The 24,723-nt window shown below is 42.7% G+C and overlaps 1 protein-coding gene across 1 annotated transcript in view; it reads left to right on the top strand.

Annotated features, from left to right (window-relative positions):
• Positions 1–24,723, top strand: part of lancl2 (LanC lantibiotic synthetase component C-like 2 (bacterial)) — a 45,853-nt gene that overhangs the window by 12,331 nt on the left and 8,799 nt on the right. Inside the window, exons 5-9 of the mRNA XM_049565593.1 lie at positions 1,923–2,070; positions 11,928–12,074; positions 15,486–15,668; positions 22,373–22,549; positions 23,994–24,066. Coding sequence (XP_049421550.1) covers positions 1,923–2,070; positions 11,928–12,074; positions 15,486–15,668; positions 22,373–22,549; positions 23,994–24,066 — 728 coding nt within the window. The remainder of the gene's footprint in view (positions 1–1,922; positions 2,071–11,927; positions 12,075–15,485; positions 15,669–22,372; positions 22,550–23,993; positions 24,067–24,723) is intronic.

Below are 24,723 nucleotides of genomic sequence, written 5' to 3'. Positions count from 1 at the left end.
CTGAGGATCTGTGTCTCATGAGCTACCTGACTGTTACAATTCCTACCAAATGTTATGTAGAAAGAGTGCACTTAACTTGAGTGTTGTTAACCTTTTGAAACCAAGGTTCATTTTGGTAGCTCTGCAAAAGTCTCTCAATGTCCTTGAATAATCAAAACCATTTCAGAATTCCTGTGTAATGTTCAGACTTACTTCATACTTAGAATTGAACACGACTAAGAATCTTCCCAGTGGACCAGCAGTCGTCATCAGGGTCCATCAGTGGACTAGTCTCCTGCATGTTTCTGATATGAATGTAATGATTAAATGATATATTTTATATAGGCCTATATTTTATCTCCAAGTGCACGTCACACACTGAGCGAGCCGCCTGTTAATGACGCTGTGGGCTAATGGGCATGTAGCTACTTCCATGTTTCAGATGATACGTCATGTTTGTAGTCGACCAATGAAGATGAGTTTACATATCACCTTGGGTTCGTCCTTCACCTTCTCAAAATGATCCCACACTTTGGATTTCCTGCCCGACATGTTATTAACTAGCCTGTGGAATAACCGCAGGTACCAGCCCTGGAGATTAACCTGACTCCTGTCTGACTGCTGAGCGTGGACACTTCCTGTGTCTGTCCTTTCAAAGTAAAGTCACACATGGTCCAGTCATATAGGTTTGGATTTATGTTGATGAGGTGCAGCTCCTAACAGAGTTTCATGTTTTTTTCTGCGACTAAACGACCGATGAAATCTTGCCGACTAATGACCTTTCTGGTCGACTATGAGTGTGTGTGTTCATAGTAATGAAGGAACATGTCAGCCAGTTTAACACTGTGGCTCAACAATGTGTTTTCAGTGGAATCAAGGCTGGTAGTTAGATAAAAGAATAATCAAATCTGACACCATGACTCTAACCAGCCTAATTTTAATCATGTTGATATGTTTGATAAATCAATTTCTTCATCCTGCCGCCCACCCCATAAGCACAGCAAGAATGTTCCTCTGCAGGCCTACATACACAACCAGTGGAATTGGCTTTGTTCCATCTTTAACCATGTGTGCTCAGTATAACTCAACAAAACAACTCCTATGGTAAAGAAATGCAGTGTGGGAGCTGGTACACAATAACATGTCATGCTGATGGTGTGCACACTGGCTTCAGTCAAGATACAGGACAAAATGATGCTAAATGTAAATACTGTTGGGTAACAGCAGCCTTACTGGGAGCGCTCATCGTGTGTGTGGGGACGAAAAGCTGTGAGTCAGAGTCAGTAAACCATGAAGTAACAGTGAATACAGTTGGAGCTACAGTTTGTCAGAAAATAAATGCTTCTCAAGAGCCAGAGTTCCTGACATTTGTTAACCAGCAGCTGAATGTACTGATGTGGAGATTAGCCACAAGGTTAGTAACTAATCTGCCTCCTCTGTGTTCCCGACCAGTCTGGAGGCTGATTCAGATCATTTCAGACAGTTATAGATGTGATTGTTAAAATAACGTCATTGAATATGCTCAATAAATAAGTTTCTCTGTCATTATCCATGATTTTCTGTGTATTTTTACTACAGTTCTACTGTGAGGACAGAGATTTTGGTTGGTATTGATGTGAGGAGATTTTGTCCAGACAGAGGAATAAAATAAATCCAGCTTTGGATAGACACAAAAAATACTTTCCCTGAGCTCTCTCAGATTTTACAGTATAATAAATACACCCTAAGAAACTCGCAAAATGTCAAAAAAGGAATTTTTTTTACACCTATTTTCCATACCGAAGAGAGAAACACAACCTCTGTTTTTTCTACAATATTGAAAATCATTCCTTTGGGATTTCTAAATACCCTGGTATACTGTATTACTGTGATACCGCCCAGGCCTAATCTCCAAACATTTTTATATATATATATGTGTGTGTGTGTGTGTGTGTGTGTGTCAGGCTCCTCCAGCTGCAGAGGTCGGTGCTGAGTCCTGACTCTGAGATGCCAGACGAGCTGCTGTATGGCCGGGCCGGCTACCTCTACGCTCTGCTCTACATTAACAAAGAGATAGGAGCTGACACGGTGGATGAGGGCACCATTACAAAGGTGAGACACACGCCTGCTCTTAAATTAACTTAACTGGTGAAACTTTGTTCAATGCTGGTTTTAACCCCTGAGGCCTGACTCTCCTGGATTTATTTTGATTCTCTACCTCATTCTAGCAGCTAGCATCAAGCGCCATACATCATTTTAATTTGAAGTCAAGTTGCTTTGTCTGATAATGGTTAAGTATACTGATTTTTTTTAAAAAGCCAGTAAAAAGTTTGTGGGTTTTTTTTTACTGTGAACACAAACAGATTTAAAAAGTTGTAGTTAGATGTTTTGGACTTGCAAATAAATTTTGGTCGACACCTAACCTTCTCTTATAAAGTTACAGCCATTTATTATAAGATTACCCCAGGCATTTTTTAGTTAAAACACGGATACTTTCAGTCCACTTTATAGGGGATAAAATTCCCACTGTACATACGGACAGCGCTACAAAATGGCGAAGTCACTGTATAGTTTACTATATTGTGAGTAGTGAGTGATTTCAGACACTGACACTGTACTGATTATATAGAGCTTCTCTGCTGCCAGGTTGAAGATGTGTGTGAAGGATTCATGTCTTGAAATCTGCAGCTTCTTTGCAGCAACATCCAAATTTGAAGCGTTGTCTACTGTCATGGCTTCATGTGAGTCTTGACAGACGTGGATGTAAACTGTAACTTGTAGGGCTGCCCCCCAACAGTCCTCAAAAAATTAGTCAACCACAAAGGTCGTTAGGCAGCAAGATTTCATTAGTCGCTTAGTCGCTGAAAAAAAAAAAAACGTGAGCTTCACCTCGTCAAAATAAATCCAAACCTATATGACTGGAAAATGTGGGGATTTATTGTGAAAGGACAGCCACAGGAAGTGTCCACGCTCAGCAGTCAGACAGGAGTCAGGTTAATTTCCAGGGCTGGTACCTGCGGTTATTCCACAGGCTAGTTAATAACATGTCGGGCAGGAAATCCAAAGTGTGGGATCATTTTGAGAAGGTGAAGGACAAACCCAAGGTGATATGTAAACTCATCTTCATTGGTCGACTACAAACATGACGTATCATCTGAAACATCGAAGTAGCTACATGCCCATTAGCCCACAGCGTCATTAACAGGCGGCTCGCTCAGTGTGTGACGTGCACTTGCAGATAAAATATAGGCCTATATTAAAGGGAAATTTCGGTTTATTTCAACCTGTCTCCTATCGTCCTAAATTTGTTTCAAGTGACTAGTGACATAAAAATAATAGTTAGCATGTTAGCCGTTAGCCTAGATACAGCCGGGGCTCTCGCTCTGTAGCAGATGAGGTGAAACTGTGCTTGGAAAGCATCTTTAGATGACAGACATGTTTTTTCTGTGAGGCTGCTGTAATAACCATCTGTTAGACATCGTGCTGAGACAAAAGGCAACTAGTACCAGGGCACAGAGGACACACACACACACACAAACACACTGGATAATAATCTGTCCACACTCTATTTTGATTATTTATTTAAGCACGCATACTCACTGCAGAAAACTGCAGGGCCGGCTGTCCCCTTTTGGTAAAGTGCCAGGCCAAAACACATATACCGTACACACACACACACACACACACACACACACATGCACAGTGTGACAGAAGGGCTGGGAGAGTGGGCAGCAGCACTGGGCTCACAGAAGTGTTAGATAGAGGTATTATTATGACTGATGAAGGAATAAAAATGTGGAGCTTTAAAGCTCCAGTTTCCTGCAGCACTGCACTGCTGTTCATCTCCCCATCATTTGTGCTCATATACCTGTCAGCGCCACACACAGCACGGCAGCACTCTGCACACTTTACCAAACAGTGGCTGTGCTCCAGGGTGCAGTTAAGAAATGTGTTTTTCTCTTTTAACTCTTACTTTGGTGTTGCTCTCTTTGAAGTGCTCTGAGACTGCTTCTTCATGTCAGGATTTAGCCTCTCTGACTGACAGCTTGAAGTGTAGACGCTCGGTGCTGAACAGAGGGTTTCAGCTGAGGGGTGTGTTTTTGAGGAGTGACTATTGTTTGGGCTGCAGCCAGATACAGTATCTCCAGTTTGTGCCAGCTCCAAAAGAAAGGGGGAAATAAGAAGATGGTGTGTGTGTGTCTGTGTGTGTGGGAGAGTCTTTTCTAGCAAATGCCAACCTAGCTGTCTGCTTCGGCAAAATATTATGTTAGTAAGCTGCTGTCCTGCTGTGATACTGCATTTGCTTGACTAAGAAACAGTCAAATCTCTCACAGTCCGATGCTGAAATTAAATTAATTAGAGAATAAGTTTAATCCACTGCTAGATTCACAGTCAGTGAAAAGTAAAACTTCTCTCAGAGCCTCACCAGTAGTGAGCTAAAAAAGGTGGTTAGTTTAGAAGATGGATTTTATACATGCCAGAATAATTCTGAGAAAATGTCACACAAATGTCTGATGGGATAAGATAATGAAGTGATGACATTTTATTGGCAAAAAGTCAACCTTCTTCCTGTTGTTCATGGACAACAACCAGGACAAGGGACTTCCCATTCCTCTGGTAGTCCACTACAAGCTCATTGGATTTGGTTATTCACTGGTTCTATTCATGTCAATATTGTGATAACTTGCATTTCCCCAGGAATGGAAATACATTTAATACCTTTCATTAAATTCTTTCAAAGTCCTCACTACATAATATATTACATAAATCTGGACAGACTTTTTTTTCTTGTATTCCACGGGCCAATTTTGCAGCAGATGGTAATAGTGGTGGTTAGTGATGGCCAAATGAAGCCTCATGAAGCATTGTTTTTATTTTCTGAGCCCACTAGATGGCGCTCATGGTTTAAAGAGAGAGGCTCAAAGAATGGCAAGTCAGTGTGCTTTCAACCTTTTGTTGAACAAGTAGTGCCATCTAGTGGGCTCAGAAAATAAAGAAAATGCTTCATGAGGCTTCATTTGACCATCACTAGTGGTGGTCAATATAGATGAAATTCTATATAATGTTAAATAGGGCTGCCACGATTAGTCGACTAATCGATGACTAATCGACTATTAAAATAATCGGTGACTATTTTAGTAGTCGACTAATCGGTTTGAGTCATTTTTCATAGAAAAGTACTCTAAACGTACCCCAAAATACTCTTACTGCAGCTTCTTACATTCAGATATTGGCAGCTTTACACACTCTCCCATGACAATGAAATAAAATCCTTTGGTGTGAGTATGAAACAAGACATTAGATGACGTAATTTGGGGGTTTGGGCAAGACAGACCGACATTTTTCAATATTTTAACACATTTTTCGATGAAATGATTAGTCGACTAATCGAAGAAATAATCGACAGATTAGTTGACGATGAAAATAATTGTTAGTGGCAGCCCTAATGTTAAATGTAATTTAATATCATGGTATCAACCGAGACCTATAATACATTTTTGTGAAAAAGTGGGAAGTTGGGATTGTACATTTGTGTGCATGTCAGTGTGTTGCTTTTAGTGGTGCACGTTAGGGATGGGGAAAAATTGTTTGCGAGTCTGAGTTGGTTAACTTCCAAAACTTCCAAAAATTGATTCTTTAGACTTTTTTTTTTACATCTAGCAAAGTTAATATGCTGAACATCCTGTCTGACTTTTGTTGTAGATCACCTAGCTCGAGTTACAGCAAGCAGTATGGCTCCTGGTTAGTTGCCCCCGGCTAACGTTAGCTCAGTAAAGTGTTGGTTATTTGCAGGAGAATGCCAACGTGACACTCTAGTGGGGCAAATTAATTATATTAAACTGTGGCAGTGGGCCACACCACCTCTCTGAGCGCACAGCAGATTGGGGTAGAGACTGAATTCAGCCCCCATGTACAGAATCGGAGATTGTTTTGAACCGAGAATTGATTTTGAATTCAATCATGACCTTAAGAATCAAATTGGATTGTGAGATACTGAAACATTCACACCCCTAGTTCACATTCATTCCTCCAAAAAAGATAATCAATATATAGACAGTATTTTTAGAATTAATCAAGACTGATTGAGTTGAATCAGACTGACAGAAATATGCTGACAAACCGACAGACTCTAAAGCTATAGGATGTCATTTACCAGCAGACTGCTTTCCAGGCCCCAGCGGCTGCCTGTCTCAGATACACTGATAGCCAAACATTCAAGTAGCTCTGAGTCCTATCCAGAACTCTCAGATTAGATTTGTCTTGGTAAATCCTCTTGCTGCTGAATCCCAAAGGCTTCAGTTTGTTTATAGTGATTAATTTAGGCTGCAAACAGATTAATTCCTCCTAAATTACATTTTCAAGAGAGACAGTTGATTGCTTATTGAGGGATGCGTGTGTGTGGGCTGCCGGTCTTGAAGCCCATGAAGATTCATTCATTCATTCATTATCTGTAACTGCTTATCCTATTTAGTGTCACAGGGTTTCTGGAGCCTATCACAGCTGACATTGGGCATGAGGCGGGGTACATTCTGGACTATTCAATAGTGATGGCCAAATGAAGCCTCATGAAGCATTTTCTTTATTTTCTGAGCCCACTAGATGGCGCTCATGGTTGAAAGAGAGAGGCTCAAAGAATGGCAATTCAGTGTGCTTTCAACCTTTTGTCGAACAAAAAGCGCCATCTAGTGGTCTCAGAAAATAAAGAAAATGCTTCACGAGACTTCATTTGGCCATCACTACTGTTCAAGGCGTAAATATCACCGTTTTGCTGGCTCTGCTTAGTAGTAACAGTGCAGAAACAATGTCTGTAAACAACCGGCAGGATGAGATCATGGGTGGAATGGGCGTGACGTTTTGACGACGTGTTTTGTGTATGACTGCCAGGAGATTTCGAAAGCAACTGATAGCAGTTAGCAGCTAACTCAAAGAAGAAGGAACAGTGGCTGAAAATGTCTGTGAGCACAATGAGGTCTGGGAGCTCCTTACCCTTCGAGCAGAGGATGAGATCAGCAGCCATGTAACAGGGAAGGTAAAAAGGTCACACTTGAGGCTGACGCTGTTGTGTTACACGTCACGCCCATCACTCTTCTTTTGCTTCCAAGATGCAGACATACCGTCTAAAATCACACGCTAGAGGAGCATGATGTTCTTGTTGTTTGGTGCTGTGTAAACATGCAAAGGAGGCATGAAGAAGGGACTTTGTAGCGGCCTAACAGCGCAATCTCTGCACAATGTTTTTTTCTTGCCTCCACGCTGGCGATAGCTGTGGCGAAGGCATTATGTTTTCGCGTTGTCCATTGTACGCACGAATGTCTCATCCTTGTGAACACAATATCTCAAGATGCTCAGGGGGAATTTCTTCAGATTTGGCACAAATGTCCACTTGGACTCAACGATAAACTGATACATTTTTGGATTCAAATGCTAATTCTGACAAAACTTCATACAAAGGTTTAACAGGATAAAATAATGAAGGGATGACATTTTATGTCTAAAAGATCAAAGGTCAACTTCACTGTGACATCATAATATTTAGCATAAAACATTTTTCTGGCAATTTTTTAACGTCATATCTCAGGAACAGAAGGGTAGACATTTGGTCAGATACTGAATTGGTGACTCTAACTCTAATCTCTAAACTGTGCTGATTATGTAGATCTTCTGTGTGTGAAGCAAATAAGAGAAACTTGACTGGTAAGCACAGGCATACAACCGCAGGCAGTAATAAGTGCCATTTATCCACTCTAAAGTGCACACTTTGAAGATAGCTTCTTGTTGGGGAAATAGAAAGGTGCATTTGAGGCCAGGAGAGGCAGGGACGTTAGTTTAGATGCATAAAATAGTGAAGGGACGTGTAAATGAACAAGCTGGCTGCAAATCTGCCCTGTCATGAGAGGCAGTGCTGCAGCAGTTTTCCTTTCTTTTTCACTCACTCTATCCTGCTCGGGGACAACACAAACTGCTGACTCAGAACCTCCAGCCCCTAGTCACACCCCCCTACACACACACACACACACACTTGTGCTGTTTACATTTAACTGCATTTGTTGTCCTACACTATTGTCATAATCATCTGCATGGCTGCGTTAAGGCAAAAAACACTTGGTCAGAATAAGAGACTGACTTACTTGAATCTTGAAAAAGTCAGCAGTGACACGACACATCTCAATGAACCATTATCGCTCCTTAATTTTGACTGAATTGCGAGTCTCCGTGCTTTTCTATCCCCATCAGATATATGGCACATGTAATAGAGTTACTATTATTGTCATAGTTGCATTTGTTTGTGTAGACACCATCGACACCTACAGATGATGTATTAGGCTCTTGAAGGGTTGTCCCATTTCATAGGGCAAGATTTCAACCACTATCCTCTTGTAACTCTGTCCTGTAAATGAGGGGTAGGGGTAAAAATAAGAAATGGGATTGGGCCGTAGGAAAAGGGACCCAAACCACTGACATGAGACGATAGTCTTACTAGTTGTATTTAGAGTTCTGTACGTGCCTAAAGCCTAGATCAGACCAAAGATTTGCAATGAGATGAGTTTAAACCCGCAACTACTTGCAATGCGCCGTTCTGCAATGTTCTGAAAACCTGCCGGTTCTCAACAATACAACTAAATGAGACGGCGTGTCATCTCTAGTCGACAACTCTCTGTACTTCTGATCTGTAACGTTGACAGGAAGTGACCACCATGAGACGGCGTATCATCTCTAGTCAACAACTCTCTGTGCTTCTGATCTGTAACGTTGACAGGAAGTGACCGCCATGAGACGGCGCATCATCTCTGTTCAACGACTCTGTGCTTCTGATCTATAACGTTGACAGGAAGTGACCGCCATGAGACGGCGTATCATCTCTAGTCAACAACTCTCTGTGCTTCTGATCTGTAACGTTGACAGGAAGTGACCGCCATGAGACGGCGTATCATCTCTAGTCAACAACTCTCTGTGCTTCTGATCTGTAACGTTGACAGGAAGTGACCACCATGAGACGGCGTATCATCTCTAGTCAACAACTCTCTGTGCTTCTGATCTAATTTGCAGCTTTTCAGACTTATTTTGTGGCTGAATATATTTTGTAGCTTCTTAAAATCTGAATGAAGATAGTGATAGTGAGATACTGGCTACAGTGATGAAACAAAACCAGCATCAGATGTACTGTATTCATAATCAATATGGCACAATAATATAAATAAACGTGTGTGGGCGGGGCATAAACACATACAGTGAACAGCAGCAGCGACCCACCGTCCCACACCGGCACACCGTGAGGACGGAAACAGAGGGCTTGGCGGGGACGGACTACCTGCCGCAACAAGCAAACATGCTGTCTGCTGTCATTTTGACTTGACCAGCGGACTTCACTACAAGCTGATTGGCTATAGAAACAGGTGACGTGCTTTACATTCTAAAACCAGTCGCTGGTAATTTGACCCGCTGAGTTGCAGGTGACACCATCAGCTTGCTGGAGTCGAGCTCAGACAGGTCAGTTTACACCGCTGCTACTTTTCTCTGCAACGTTCTAAAACGGTTTCGTCTCGTCGTGAATCTTTGATCTGTAACACATGACGTGCATGGCTGCAGATGATTGGCTGAGTCAGAGAGAGAATGGCGGCATTTCTTGATAAATGACATTTAAAAAAACAACTAATTTGACTGGCGACTGAAGCTTAACTCAAAAAGGCCCAAACCTGACCTGGCACCTGCGACCTTACAGTTGCAGCTCAGGCAGCAGATCTCAGCAGAAATGAGCGCACATATACAGCACATGTTTCCACTGTGCCCACAGAGAAAATGATTTCATCTCTGGCTTCCCTGTTATTGAGTTCAGCTGTTGACCTCAGCTAATTTGCTCCTCGCAGGGGTTGCTTGGCCCTCTGTTACTTTTCCACATTGACTCTTTCATTATGGGAGGCAGTGATGCATGTGTGTAGGACTCGGTTAGCCCTAAACAGATTTCAAATGTTAATAGAGTCTTCCATGTCCTGAATTAGCCTTTGTAGGTTCGAGCCTCTTTTATATTTACATTTACATATTCATTGTATTGACCTTTTTAGCTTCATTACATTTTAATGCTCAGCATGACCTCCGTCGCACGACGACTGTTTTTACACAGTGAATTCATCATCCATGTGAAGGATAGTCTGAATGTAATTCCAGATGTCCAAAAATAAGCTCTGCTGAGATGAGAAATTCAAACACTTCAGGGGCCGTCCACTAGAATTATTATCGCTCTTGTCTTGGATTTCAATTAGACTATAATTTTGTACGGCAAGTTCAGCAGTCTTGTGCTTAACTAAAAAGGCAGAGTGAGAAATTGGATATTAATTCTTTATATTTTAAAAAATTGGAAGGAAGTCAAGTCCATACAGTTTATCACCTTAACTTAGAATCTTAAAATTCAGCATCCCATATCCTTATACCATATGGGACTGTACGATTTTGGCCAATCTGTATGAGCCCTCTCTTCTTGCTTCGTATCCAGCCTCTCATACAACTCACTTTTCCCTAGCGTTTGCCACCTCTTTCTTCACCTTGCACCTAGTCTTCCTGTACTCCTGTCTACTTCCTTCATCTCTCTGACTGTCTTCCACCATGTACTTTCCTTTACTTCTATATTCCACCACCAAGTGTCCTTGTCTTCTTTCCTCTGCCCAGATGACACACCAAGTACCCTCTTAGCTGTCTCCCTCACCTCTTCTGGCAAACAGCAGTCTTTCCTCTTCGTAGTCCCCAAAGTCATCGTACAGATCACCATCCGATGCTGCCTCCCCTGCCACCACCTTGCAGTCTCCTGTCTCTTTCTAAGAAACTAAGAATGCACTGGCATGTGCATCCCCAGTTGCTGGGTTAACTAAACATCATCATCCAAAATTCTCCAGCTTTGTAGTGGTGTCTGAAATTGGTTTGCGGTGGTGATTACAGCATTCATTGCATGCTTAAAAAGTACCAATCCTGCTTCATCTACCTGTAGATGCCTCTTGACACGCCCCACCCACCCAAGCACCACTGCGGACCAAGCCAATCCTCTTGTGGCAGCAGTACTCCGCAATGGCAGTAGCCCTTCCACCTGGACAATGTGTCATGCCACACTGCAAAAACTGCTCAAGAATGGTCTGAGGAACATGACAAAGAGCTTAAAGCCTTGACCTGGCCTCCACATTCCCCAGATCCAAATCCAATTGAGCATCCTTGGGACATGCTGGTACATCATCTCGCAACCCACAGTACTCAAAGAATCTGCCGTGAAGACCCTGGTGCCAGACACAGCTGGGCATTCCTAGACTTCCTGTGTCCATACCTTGACATGTCAAAGCTATTTCCTATCTGTAGAGGCCTCACCGTGGATGGGCCGTACATCTGGGGTATTTGCGTGTCCCTCAGATGCTCAGTTGTATTGGGAACTGGAGACTTTGGAGTCCAGGTCAATGCCTTGAGCTCTTTGTCATGTTCCTTGGGCCATTCCTGAACAGTTTTTGTGGAGTGGCATGATGCAGTGTCCTGTTGGGTGGGCCACTACCTTCGGGGAGTGTTGTTGCCATGAGGGGCTTGGTCTGCAAAGTTGTTTGGGTGAGTGGAGCGCGTAAAGTAGCATCGACATATATGCCAGGACCCAAGGTTCCCCAGCAGGACACTGCATTGTACCAAGGTGTTCAATGTTATTCACTTCACCTGGTTTTAATGTTTTGGTTGATCTGTGTAAATCAGATCTCTAAGTTTTATCTATTTTTAAAGCTAGTTATTTGCAAATGTTAAAATCCAATCCTAATGAGATTAGCGAAAGAGTTTCAAAGGATTTGGACAGAAGCAGATTTGATGAGAGTGAACATTCTCCAAGTTAAAAGCTTGAGGACACAAGATTAAGCCGTTAAGCTGTCAATTCAGTTACCAGGAAGAGAAGTCATCAACATTTTGTCAGGATACAGTCAGAGCCATCATTTGCCTTCTCCCTCTCCAATCCTCAGGTGGTGACTGCCATCGTGGAATCAGGGAAGAACATGTCAGCAGAGCAGAAGAAGACGGACCGCTGCCCTCTGCTCTACGAATGGCACAAGAAGCAGTACATTGGTGCCGCCCATGGCATGGCTGGCATCTATTGCATGCTCATGCAGGTAAGACAGGCTGAATGGTTCCACTGGGTGGTTGTTGGCTTTGTAAACTTGGACATGTTTTCAGTGTGTGGTGTAAGCAAATAGTCAAATATTGGACACTTGCCACACTTAAGAAAGACTTCAATCACTTAGTGTCTCTTGTACTGTACAGTGAAATTTACTTACGGACATGATTAGAGTCCGAAATTTACACCTGCCAGGGGCCGACTACAGGTACATTTTCCCTCAGACTATCTGCGACACTGGCAGTTAAATGTACAGAAACAGTTGTGTAAGAAAAAAACATGCTGAGTCTCTACCGCGTTTTGGTGTTATTTATATGCAGTTATAATTTTAAAGTTAATACCATATACATTGCAAAGTAACAACAGCAGCACACCCAGGGTTGACCTCTGTCTCTAGCGAGCTCGGTGAACAGTTTTATTTTATCTCCAAGTTAATGGATATATAATATATAGAGAGAAAGACTGTACGTACTTTTTAAGGCAGCTGTAGTAACTACTAAAAGGAAGAAGTATGCAATTTGGAACGCACCCAAACACACAGACACACGAAATGATGCCACAAAACTGACTTTGAAGTGCTGTTTTGCGGCACCATATACCAAAAAGGGCTCCCCCACCCTGGGTTCGAACCAGGAACCTTCTTGCATTGAGGTGAGGAATTAGTGATGGCCAAATGAAGCCTCATGAAGCATTTTTTTTTATTTTCTGAGCCCAACAGATGGCACTCATGGTTGAAAAAGAGAGGCTCAAAGAATGACAATTCAGTGTGCTTTCAGCCTTTTGTTGAACAAAAAGCGCCATCTAGTGGGCTCATAGAATAAAGAAAATGCTTCATGAGGCTTCATTTGGCCATCACTAGTGACGATGCTGACCACTACACCAGCGTGCAAATGTATTCATGACACAAAAAGGCATTTTATCATTTTGGCCGGTGAAAATATGCTTAGCTGGTGGATTTTTCCTTCTACTGGCCACCTCGGCCAGTGAGTCAAAAAGTCAATTTCGGACGGTGGATGTGATGCCTGCACCTTACTGTGATCGGAGCCCGTGATCAACTGCACAGCTGGTGATAATTCTCTGTGGGCTCGTCACTGCCAGCCTCGTCTTTGACATCACTGTCATTTAATTTTTGGTCCGTTGTGGTAGATGAAACATTTATAGGTCACAAATCTGCTTCATGTTTATAACCGTTTTCATTTCAAGGCACAGTTTGGTTTCTTCTAAATGTAAAACCAAATCTAATCAGGCGATAAAACCGACCTGACCTGACATGACCAACGTGATGATGACACAGCTGAAGATGTGACGAGATTATAAAAATGCAGAGCTCCCTGCAGTGAGGACAGAGAACAGAGAGTGCCTCTCTCAGAGACAGAGATCATATCAGTACTTCCATGCTAGTCTGGTTAATCAGTCTTTGATTGCTGATGGAAATAGTTTAGTCGATGAAGTCGATTTCTATGATGAAGCTTTTATCTTAAGTGTTAAAAGATTCGGATTTAATTCGTGGATTTAGCTGCATTGAACAGTTTAATCAGGCCAGAAGTTGTTCTGTATTGGACGACAGCAACATGACAGGCACATATTGATCACATTTTAGTCCCACTAGTGTAATGTCACCTCAGCTGAAGAGGCTGATATCTAGCTGTTAGTCCATCAATAGCTCTTCTTACATGCCCACGACTTCTCTCTCAAACAGAATCTATTCCTATGCTCTGCTGTTCACTGTGTATTGACTTGTTTGACAGGCTGAAGCAGCACACTGCTGTGATTGAAGGCAGTGCCACACTTTGGCTGCAAACCAGCCATTTTGCCTGAGTCGGCATGCTTGTTCTGTCCACTGCCTTTAAAAGTTGATTCAAGTGATTTCAGTAAGCATCAGACATGTTCCAATCTTCATTCTTTCATCTCATCTCTGAGGACATCTTCTTCGATTGGAGAACAGTTATAAAACTAAATGAGTATTTGGCTGTTATGATATTAGCACAGGCTGCTTGTTGCATTGCAGATAATAATCTTCAGGCCCCGTTGGCAAAGGTCTCCTTCATTCATTGTAATGTGTCAGAATGGGTTTAAAGGCCCTGACACACCAAGCCAATGGTCGGTCGTCAACCACAGTCGGGCTGGATGAGCGTCTGTCACCCTAGTTTTTGCGGTGTGTCCCGTGCCGTCGGTGTCAACTGCTTTTCAGCCGATTGAGCATATTGAATCGGTGGCGGAGCTTGTCGGTGAGAGAGCTCACTCTGATTGGCTGTTCAGGTTTTATTTCCTCACCCCTGTAGCGAGTGAATCTGCCTGTAGTGAAACCGGGGCTAACCGGTGCTTCCTCCTCAGGCTCCACTTCACTCAGCTGCCCCACAGACCCGCTGCTTCTTCACACTTTAACCTGAATAACAAACCGGAGCTAGCTGGGAGCAGCTAGCGGAGCGTTAGCCGCAGCATGACCGGAGGGAAGCACAGCCAGTTAGCCTCCGCTAGTCTCTGAGCTAGCCCCGGCTCTCCGTTTGGATCCAACCGGAGCACCGAGCCCTGGTTTGTTATTCAGGTTAAAGTGGGAAGAAGCAGCGGGTTTATCGGGCAGCTGAGTGAAGTGGAGCCTGCGGAGGAAACACCGGGACCGTCTGGATGTAATAGTCCGTGGAGGTGCTGCGGTGCTCGGCTGCACAGATAGGAAACCCCTCGGCTGACAGGATGTACCACTCTCTCACTCCACTCTCTCTCACGCAGGCGCAGAACGTACGTGCTACTTGGCTGTCGGATGTAGTCCGTGTAGTGTGTTCAAATGCAACTGACACAGGGCGACGTGAGGCGACGTAGACGACACAACAGTTGGCTTTCGTCGCCGCTAGTTCTTTGATGTCGGTTTGGGGTGTCCGCATCTTAAGATACACTGATGCTCAGACGTTCGCCACATAGACCCTTTCAGTCAGCTCTCTGGTGATTCAGCGTATTTACTTGGCAAGAGACCCGTCCTCGATGAGTGGACATTAATCAGTAGGTCAGTGTTTTATTGTTGGTCTAACATCTTGTGTTTGAAGGGTCTCGTTGTCCTGGGCTGAGAGCCAGTGGAGGAGCTGCTAACTCTTACAGGCACACATCACAGAAGTGCTATTGGCTGCTCAGCTAAATCAGTTCTTTGTAAGATTGGATCAAAATGTGGCTTGTGAATGAGTATGAAGTGGATCTCAATCTGCCTGCACTGCACCAGGCAGGCTGCACTTTGGTTTATTGTGAACAGCTGTTAACTTGAGCTCAGGTGAACAGCCTCATTAAAAAACAAACATATTTTATCATATATTTTGCTGTCTCAGTGTCTACACACAGTTGACTACAGCTACAAGAAGGCGATGATTCACCGTGATGACCAGTAATTATTTAACTTAACGTGGTCTCTGTCTGTCTCCAGCCAGGAGCTAAGGTCCACTCAGACATCCTGTCGGAGCTGGTCCGTCCCAGCATCGACTACATCCGCCACAAGAGGTTCCGTTCAGGGAACTTCCCGTCATCGCTGAGTAACGAGAGTGACCGGCTGGTTCACTGGTGCCACGGAGCCCCTGGTGTCATCCATATGTTCATCATGGCTTATAAGGTGAGACTGGCTTATGCGTTGTGCCGTGTGCTTCACATTGTGCAGTAACATCACCAGTGAAGCAGCGGTAAACAGAATCTGTCTGGACTGACCTGACATGAGAGCTGCTGCTGTGTGAAACCATCCTGTCCGACACTGGCCCCCTGTGGCACGGCTCTGCACTGCATGGACATCACACTGCTCCAGATATGTTGGCATGTGCAGCTGCCACTTTCAAGACAACACTTGTAAAAGTTGTTAATCGTTTTTATTCAACACACACTTTATCTTGTCACTGCTGAACTTGTGAGGAGATTATGACAAAGGCAGAATATGAATTCTTCCCTCCTGACTAACCACCAGCAATCCTTCATTTTAATAACCTTGCTGTGCACACACACACACACACACATGCATACTGCAGTAATGCATTGTGGGCTAATTTCTTCTTTTCTTGGCCCATTAGGGAGCCACTTGGCAGCTAATGCACTGCTATTCCGGCATTTTCATTCCTCTCACTAACACAGAGACTCTTTGGCACCACACAGAGAACAAAGCACAATGGGAGACATGGTTGCTTATCACTGTCTCACTGTTAACAGAACACACAACACAGCTCTCGTTTGTTGTTGCACCAGAAGCATTTCAATCATGTGGTTTGTCTGTGAAGGTTTCAGGTAAGCTGCTGCAGCTCTAGTGTGTGTTTAAAGCTGGTGTTACACACCAAATACTGATTCGGTTTCAGAGAACATGAGCATGTCTGACAGTTGTTGTTTCACCGAGCAATAATGTTGGGTATCTGTTATTACAACGAGAGATTACAAACTTTTTAAACATGGAATTGTCTCCGTCACAGGAACGCAGCACTAATAGCGCAGGAAATAAAGGAATGCCACATGACATGGCTTTTCAGTATCCTAGCTATATGATTAATTTGCTCATCTTAAAGGGGAACACCACCAAAATTATAGACTCACAAGTCAGTCTTTGGACGCTTTGCTTAACTTAAGACTGATGACTTTCTCCCTGAATTTGTTTAGATGGGCGGATACAATTTCAGTGTTCAAAAACTCCCTACGTTCAGTGGTCCTTCGGTGGCTCACTGAACTCTTGTGCTTGTGAACATAGTCCTAGTCATTTCCACAATCTCGTGGACTGAGCACACGTTAAAAATAAAACGGAGTTAAATCTCTCGGCATCCATTTTCAAGCTCTCTGTGTGTTTGTTTCCTTGTTGACGAGAAAAGGAGGAGCGCACATTTCTGGGAAGGCGTGTCCTTTTCAAAAATGCAGGAGGCGTTGCTTTGTTGCTGGCTGTTTTCTCCGGTGTGTTAAACACACTTTAGAAAGGAGTGTCCCCAGACTATCAGAAGGCGGAGATCTCTGATTGTCTGGTGGCGAGACTACCAAGATTACAGATTCCAATATATTATTTCCATGGCATTGAAAAGTTAGATTAATATTTGTGAACATGAGTTACTCTCTCATAAAGCCAGAAACCAGAGAAGTAAAGCCCCGTTTCCACCGAGCAGGACGGTTCAGTTCAGTTCACTACACTTTATGTACATTTCCACTGTAAAAAGTTGTGGATGGTACCAACAGAAGCGTTCCTTAGCGTCCCCATGTTTGGTCCCCCCTCTGTTGGGGTACCTAGCACACAGATCTGGTACTAAAAGGTGGAGCTGTGAACACTGCAGTCTGATTGGTCAGTAGAGGACGGTCACTCTGCTCAGGGCTGAGTTGTGTCTGGTTTTGAGGCTCATGTAACCACTGTTCATACTGTGGAGAGTTTTATTAGTAAACTGTAACTATAAAATGAAAGGATGTTTTGCTGCCTCTCACAGCAGCTGGAGTCTGAGAAAAAATAACTTCATTCACTGGGCCGACTGCCGGAGACTTTTAAGGTGGAACGTTAACTTGTAATGTTGCTCAATGCATGAGTTGATGACGTGAATCCATCAGCACACCTTAAATTTCACTGTGACAACTTTGACCATCACTTTAGTTTTTATATGACACACACTTTTAGTAATGACTTTAAAAATATAGATTCATTTGGAGCGGATTATGTGAAGGTCATATATTCTAATCCTCACTTCCTGTGGGCTACAGCAACACTAAACCCCTGAGCTTGCCTGAGAAGGACTAAATGCACAAAGCTGCTATTTTTAAATTTCCCATGGAGAGAGACTCTCACTGCAGCCTGTTCTATTTTGTTGTGAAAATGTGGGCGTGCAGCTTCATTCTGTGGACGATAAACCAGGTGCAGACTTCCATCTGTGTCACCGCTGATGAGGAAATACAGCGAGTGCTGGACGGAGCAGTGAGTGACAACAACCCCGTCCACATTTAAGAGGACTGTCTGAACACACCCAGGGTCTAGGTACCATGTCTGAAGGCTTACTGCTGGTTCCAGAGGTGCTGGACTGAAAGTGGAAACAGGGCTAAGGTCTCAAACTTGTGATAGCATCGATTATAAAGTCTGGAGCCTTTTTTATACCTGAAGGAGCTTTATTCTGCTGTAGTGTTCTCAGCTCTGAAACCTAAAATGTACCTGCATTCCCCTGGGTTCTCTCAGTGTCATCTAGAGCATCTTTCACCATTCATTGTCGATGGAGCAGCTCCAGACTTTCCTGCCTCTGTCGCCTGTTTGTTCCATTTACTGGAGATGTCTAGAGCTGACCCTGAGGACCATTATCTGGAGTCCACCCAGACATATTTTAATGGATCAGTATCATCTAGAACAAAGCAGATCAAAATCTGATCTTCACGTCCTCTCTGCTCTTCTGTCCACCTCAGCCTGCTGTTGTTGGAACGATTTTCTCTGGTGACAGTCAGGCTACACACTGCAGCAGAAAATGATTTAATTGCACTGGTGAGTTTGCAAAATTAGCCAAGCTCCCAAGGTAATGATTCCCTTAATATATCAGCTGTCACCAGTTCAGGTTTATTATGTGAGTAACTTGATGTCAGGCTGAAATTAAACCTGACTGTTGTCGGGTTTCTGTGTGAGTTTGTGTCATCTTCAAAGATTGTTTATGAGCTGATAGGAGCATCACTCTGTGACAACACTGCACCACGAATGGACCGAGTGTTTCTGTAGTTCTGACAAATCCAGAGTGATACATCTGATCTATAGCTGATCGTGTCAAGACAGTTTCAGGAGTCGCATTCTCCCACTCAGACTCCTTTATTTCACAAGGTTATCAGCTTAATAGTTTGAATACAGACCTTCAGTATTTAGATGAAGAAAACTAAGTTGTGTGTCAGATACATATTTAATCTGCATTTAAGTAAAAAGTATGAGAATGGATGATTGATTTGATTTTGTCTTGCGCACAAACGTGCCGAACCCTCATGGGTTTACAGTGACGTTGCAGTGACCAAACCAAATTACGGTTATTTTACTGCTCAGTCCATTAAACAAAATACTCAGCCTTGTATCTCAGGCCTGGCAAAGACATTCAGACACAAAAAAGGTTCCCCCTCTGAAACAAAACTCAAATTTTTCAACATAAATAGAGGTCATTTTACTCAAAAAGGTACATCATTAACTCTCCATATACAGGACAGCACACCTGCTCTGGGATGGCGTTAAACCTTTCAGTCTCTAAGACTGCTTTCACACCTGCCCTGTTTGGTTCAGTTCAATCAGACTCAAATTCGGTTCCCTCCTCACTGCGGTTCGTTTGTACAGGTGTGAACACAGCAGTCGCACTCAAAACAACCAGACTGAGACCTTCTTGAAGAGGTGGTCTCAGTCCGGTTCCAAAGGAACTCTGGTGCGGTTGGTTTGTGGTGAGAAGGTGTTCCGACCTGGATGTGAAGCAACTGCAGTCACATGACACATTGTTTGGGTTAAACATGAGCATGTTCCAGTCCTGGAGGATTATTAATGTGCACCTCCTCCTGTACTGCCTTAATATGCACATTCAGCACATCCAATGCATCAAAACATTGTTTTCTAGTTGGAGCCGCGCCTCGTTTTCAAACTGTATGGTTTGACTAAAATGAACAATGACAGCAATATAGTCCACGATGAGCAGCGCTAAAATCAACCTGCGTAGTTGTCCCTCCATTGTGACATTAGAAAGTGTCACATTTATCTTGCAAGTGTACTCTTCTTCAATGTTTGCTTTACTTCCTGGATTTTTCCCACATGGAAATTCTGACCAATCAAGAGCAGCTTTCTCACACAAGGCATTTGATCTGGTCCACTTGTAAATGCTGCTGTGAGAACACTTGAGCGTGATTGTGACATATCAGTCTTTTACTTAATGCGGCTGAGGTTGTGTTTACGGCTTCAACTAACAATTTTTCATCATTTATCAATGGATTAAATATGTTTGGTGTTTTTGCCTGATAAATGACTGGAGGACTAATCAGTTATCACAGTAATTAATTCTATCAACTAATTGATAACACATTTTTTGAGGTTGCAGTCTGTGTCCTTCTCTGTCCCTTTCTCTCCATGAACACAGGCTGCTGCTGTTCAAAGCTCTGCTTCCTGTTTGAAGCCATCACAGGCCTCACAGTGCTGCAGGAGGCCGGCTTTTATCATCACATCCAATCAGAAATGCTGTCAGCTTCCCACTGCGTTCACTCCGTGTCTGCGTTCATCTCAGCAGCTTCATACATGTCTGACAGGTCATCTGTCAGCTCCCTTATTAAATGTAACGGCAACGATTTTCTCTGGATCAGATTTATTACTGAGCCTGAACAGTGTGGGGAAATAATCTAATTAATTGTGATATTTTTTTAGATCTGTATTACGATTCAGCAGTTTTTTTTTAAAGACATTCCTTATCGTCTATTATTCACATACACAAGCAGTAAATCAGTGACCAACACAACAGTGGATACAGTCAACATATAAACTCATCTTTCATGTAGCCCACACTCACATGTTGTTATGAAATGAATGAATTTATTTTAGGGATGCACCAATCTATCAGCTGATAGTCACCTTGTTTACTGCTGTAGGCCTATCGCAAATACGATGACACTCACCGATGGCAGTGGCCGATGTTTTTGCGTTGCGTCAGATCAATTTTGAGCAGGTTAAAAAGCACAGCTCCGGAATAACAGCGTCGCGGGGACAATGGAAAACATCTTCCTTGGGACGAAAGATCGCAGTAAACTCATTATCATCACATCAGAAGTTGCACCCTATTGTTTTCCTGATGATGCTACACTGTGAACAACAGGTCTGTGTTGACATCAGCAGGAGGCGGGCTAGTTTGTGTTGGAAGTTGCATTAAGTTATTAAAGAGATATGCAAGTTATTTTCTTCTTTTCACATGATAATGTTTTAAATTTATTTTGTTTGTAGGAGATGCAAATGATTTATTTTATGCTGTTTTAGAGATCTTGATTTTCATTTTAAATCTAAAGTGTGACCTTTTTGAAGCAGTGAAGTTAGTTTTCTATTTTTGACATGCCATAATTTAAAAAAAAATGTTTACAAAGGATGTAAGTTATAGTTTTCTACTTTTGACATGACAGTATTAAAAATGTATTTTGTTTGCAAGAGATGCAAATTATTTATTTTATACCATTTTAGAGAACTTAAAACCTTTTGAAGAGATGCAGGTTATTTTTCAATTTTCACATGGCAATATCTAAAATAATTGATTTTGTTTGTAAGGAATGCAAGTTATTTATTATCTAGCTTTTTAGGGAACTTGCTTTTGACATTAAAACCAAAATGTGACCTTTCTTGCAGGACGTTTTCATTTCAAAACTAGAAAAGCACTCGGAGAGCGCAGCTCAGATTTCCCGCCATTTTATTATTTTATCCACTTCGCTTCAACCGATCACCACCAAAATTTTATCCTCTGTTCCTTGTCCTATTGTTCCTTGTCTTTCCTGAGAATTTCATCAAAATCCGTTAAGAACTTTTTGAGTTATTTTGCAGACAAACAGACCAACGCCGGCGAAAACATAACCTCCTTGGCGGAGGTAATAATCGTTCCTTAATCATAATCGAGGTAAAATATTCAATTAATCACGATATTGATTTGTGGTTATATTGCAGAGCCCTATGACACAGAGCCTCTCCTGCTGTGTGCTACATGTGTGAAAAGGAAACACTGGACAATGTCTGTCTGTTGGTCTACCACACGCTTGCCTTGCACACAAAGGGCCTCACTACTCTTACAACAATGTAATATGTAAATATGTGAGTGGCATTTTACCAGTTTTTTTCTTTACCTACTCTCCTTCACATATGTCACATGGAGCGCAGTGCAGTGTGTGGGCACGTGAAACCCACAGGAGCAGGTGTTTCCGACCTTGTCTGTTTGAATTGGATTAATCGTTCAGCCCTATTTATTACCTTCTAATGAGGTGTGGGCATGTGGGAGCATTCAGTCTTTTCTGTGGGCTCAGCTCTTATCTGTCCTCCAGGGAGAGATACAACACACCAACCATTCTGTCAGCGATGTTTTTATATCTGGTGTGGCTTAAATGATTCGAGGGTTGTGACTCCTTCTGGTTCTGATGCCAAAAAAAGTATTGTTGTTTTGAAACAGTGATTTCAGCAGATCAGACGACTACCTGGTCCAAAGTAGACAAAATTATAGAAGATGACAAATCCTGACTGATGCCACAAGGAATGAGCAGCGACGTCTGTCATGACTTCGATTTGCAAGAACAGCGGTTGTTGTGAGCTCTTCCTGTGTTCCAGGTTTGACGATTCATTCTGCTTCATCTGTGTCTCCCCAGGTGTTTAAAGAGGAGAAGTACTTGAAGGAGGCTGCAGACTGTGCTGAGGTGATCTGGCAGCGAGGCCTGCTCAGGAAAGGCTACGGCATCTGTCATGGCACCGCTGGCAACGGCTACGCCTTCCTGTCCCTTTACAAGCTCACGCAGGAGAAGAAATACCTGTACCGCGTCTGCAAGGTAGGAACAAGTTACAGCATCATGATTTACCGAACTGGGAGTACAAAAAACAACACGAGCAAGAGTCACTGATTTGAAAACATACTTGGGCCAGTTGTAGAAATGCTTGAACGCATAGAGTGTGAACAAGCAGTTACGCAGCATCAGACGTAATCATGTGACGCCGGCAGCTTCATCATTGTTAGGTGATGGTTAGGAATTTAAAAATGCCAGTAGTGATGGCCAAATGAAGCCTCATGAAGCATTTTCTTTATTTTCTGAGCCCACTAGATGGCGCTCATGGTTTAGAGAGAGGCTCAAAGAATGGCAGTGTGATGAAGGAAATGCTTCATGAGGCTTCATTTGGCCATCTCTAAATGCCGACTATGTTAAGGCCCGAAAATACTCGGGCGGAACATACGCAGAACGGACTCCGCGAGGAATGTCCGCAGTCATTCGGGCTTCCATAGTCAAGCGCACTTCTGCGTTGTAGTTTCCTGTAAAAATGTCCGTGAAAAATCCCCGCGATGGGAAAAATACACGCCGAGCAGTCACTGGTGCACAGAGCGTGGTCATAAAATCTGAGCTTTGCGCGCACAGGGCTTGCGGACATTACGTTCCACCCGAGTACGTTCGGGCCTTTAGAATGAATTAACATGACATAAATAACAACAAGCAGCACCCTTAAAATGGATGCACACATCAGTAGTCTGGTAGCGTTATAGGAGTGTGATGCTGAGTCTGTTAATCAATCAATCAATCAATTTTATTTATAAAGCCCAATATCACAAATCACAATTTGCCTCACAGGGCTTTACAGCATACGACATCCCTCTGTCCTTATGACCCTCACAGTGGATAAGGAAAAACTCCCCAAAAAAACCCTTTAAGTTCTATTTAAAGTGGCAGTGTTTAACATTTTTGTCAGCTAAAGGTTGAGATATTCGTAAAATGGTAAAAAATAAATAAATAATGAGTTGCATAATGTTTTTTGTGTAACAGCCTTGTAAGCTGCTCATGTCGTGCACCTTCATCAGAGTTCAAGTTGTTTAACAGTACATTATTTCAGTTTCCTGTTGCGACCAAACAGCCTTGACACTGTTTAACTGAATTTATTATTTCTGTTATGAAGCAGCTGTATTGTATTTTACAGCAGGACTGCAGTGAAATGTACATTTCCTTACCATTAACAATCGTTAGCTTTGATGGTTTACTGTCTGTTGATTGGATGGAATGATATTTCAAGTCCTCCTCCCCAAAATGAGTTAGATTTCGGTGCAGAAGTTGAAATGATCAGCTTAAAGACAGTAGATGTTCTGATGCTGGAATAAATTACATTTAATGGGCACTGAATGTGTTGTTGGTGGCTCTGACTTAATGAAGTTATTTGATGTATAATTTTCTTCACATTTTCTCAGACGTGCAGAAGGAGGTATATAAACATGTTCATATTTCCTTCCTCCAGTTTGCTGAGTGGTGTTTGGCCTATGGGACCCACGGCTGTCGCATCCCAGACAGACCCTACTCTCTTTTTGAAGGTATCAAATATTTATCTTTCAGCTTTCCACCAGACTGATGATAAACTGCTCTGATATTTCCTTCCCCTGCACGCGCCCCATCGATTGAATCAGTGTACAAAGAGCAGAGATTTAAATGCAACACTTTTGTCTTCGCTCTCATATTTCACCGGTTGAAGTAAAAGATCCAAAGCCCAGTTCAGACCAAAGATTTGTGACGAGACGAAATAGTTTAGGAATGTTGCAGAATGGTAGTAACAGCCAAATGAAGCCTCATGAAGCATTTTCTTTATTTTCTGAGCCCACTAGATGGCGCTCATGGTTTAAAGAGAGAGACTCAAAGAATGGCAATTCAGTGTGCTTTCAACCTTTTGTTGAACAAAAAGTGCCATCTAGTGGGCTCAGAAAATAAAGTAAATGCTTCATGAAGCTTCATTTGGCCATACTACAGAACGGCACATTGCAAGTAGTTGCACGTTCAACTTGTCTTGTAACGAATCTTTGGTCTGAACTGGGCTTAAGACTTTTAATGCACAATAGATACATGTCTCTCAAATTTTTGTTGTTTGTTAAATTTGTTAAAATCCATGTCAGTGAGCACTTTTTCTTTTCCAAGATAATCCATTCACCTGACAGGTGTGACTAGTGACAGGTGTGACTAGTGAAGCTTCATTTGGC

The sequence above is a fragment of the Epinephelus fuscoguttatus genome, linkage group LG21 (assembly GCF_011397635.1).
Source record: "Epinephelus fuscoguttatus linkage group LG21, E.fuscoguttatus.final_Chr_v1".
Classification (NCBI taxonomy): Eukaryota; Metazoa; Chordata; class Actinopteri; order Perciformes; family Serranidae; genus Epinephelus; species Epinephelus fuscoguttatus.
The sequence above is the reverse complement of the archived record's forward strand: the minus strand, read 5'-3'. Positions and strand labels throughout refer to the sequence as shown.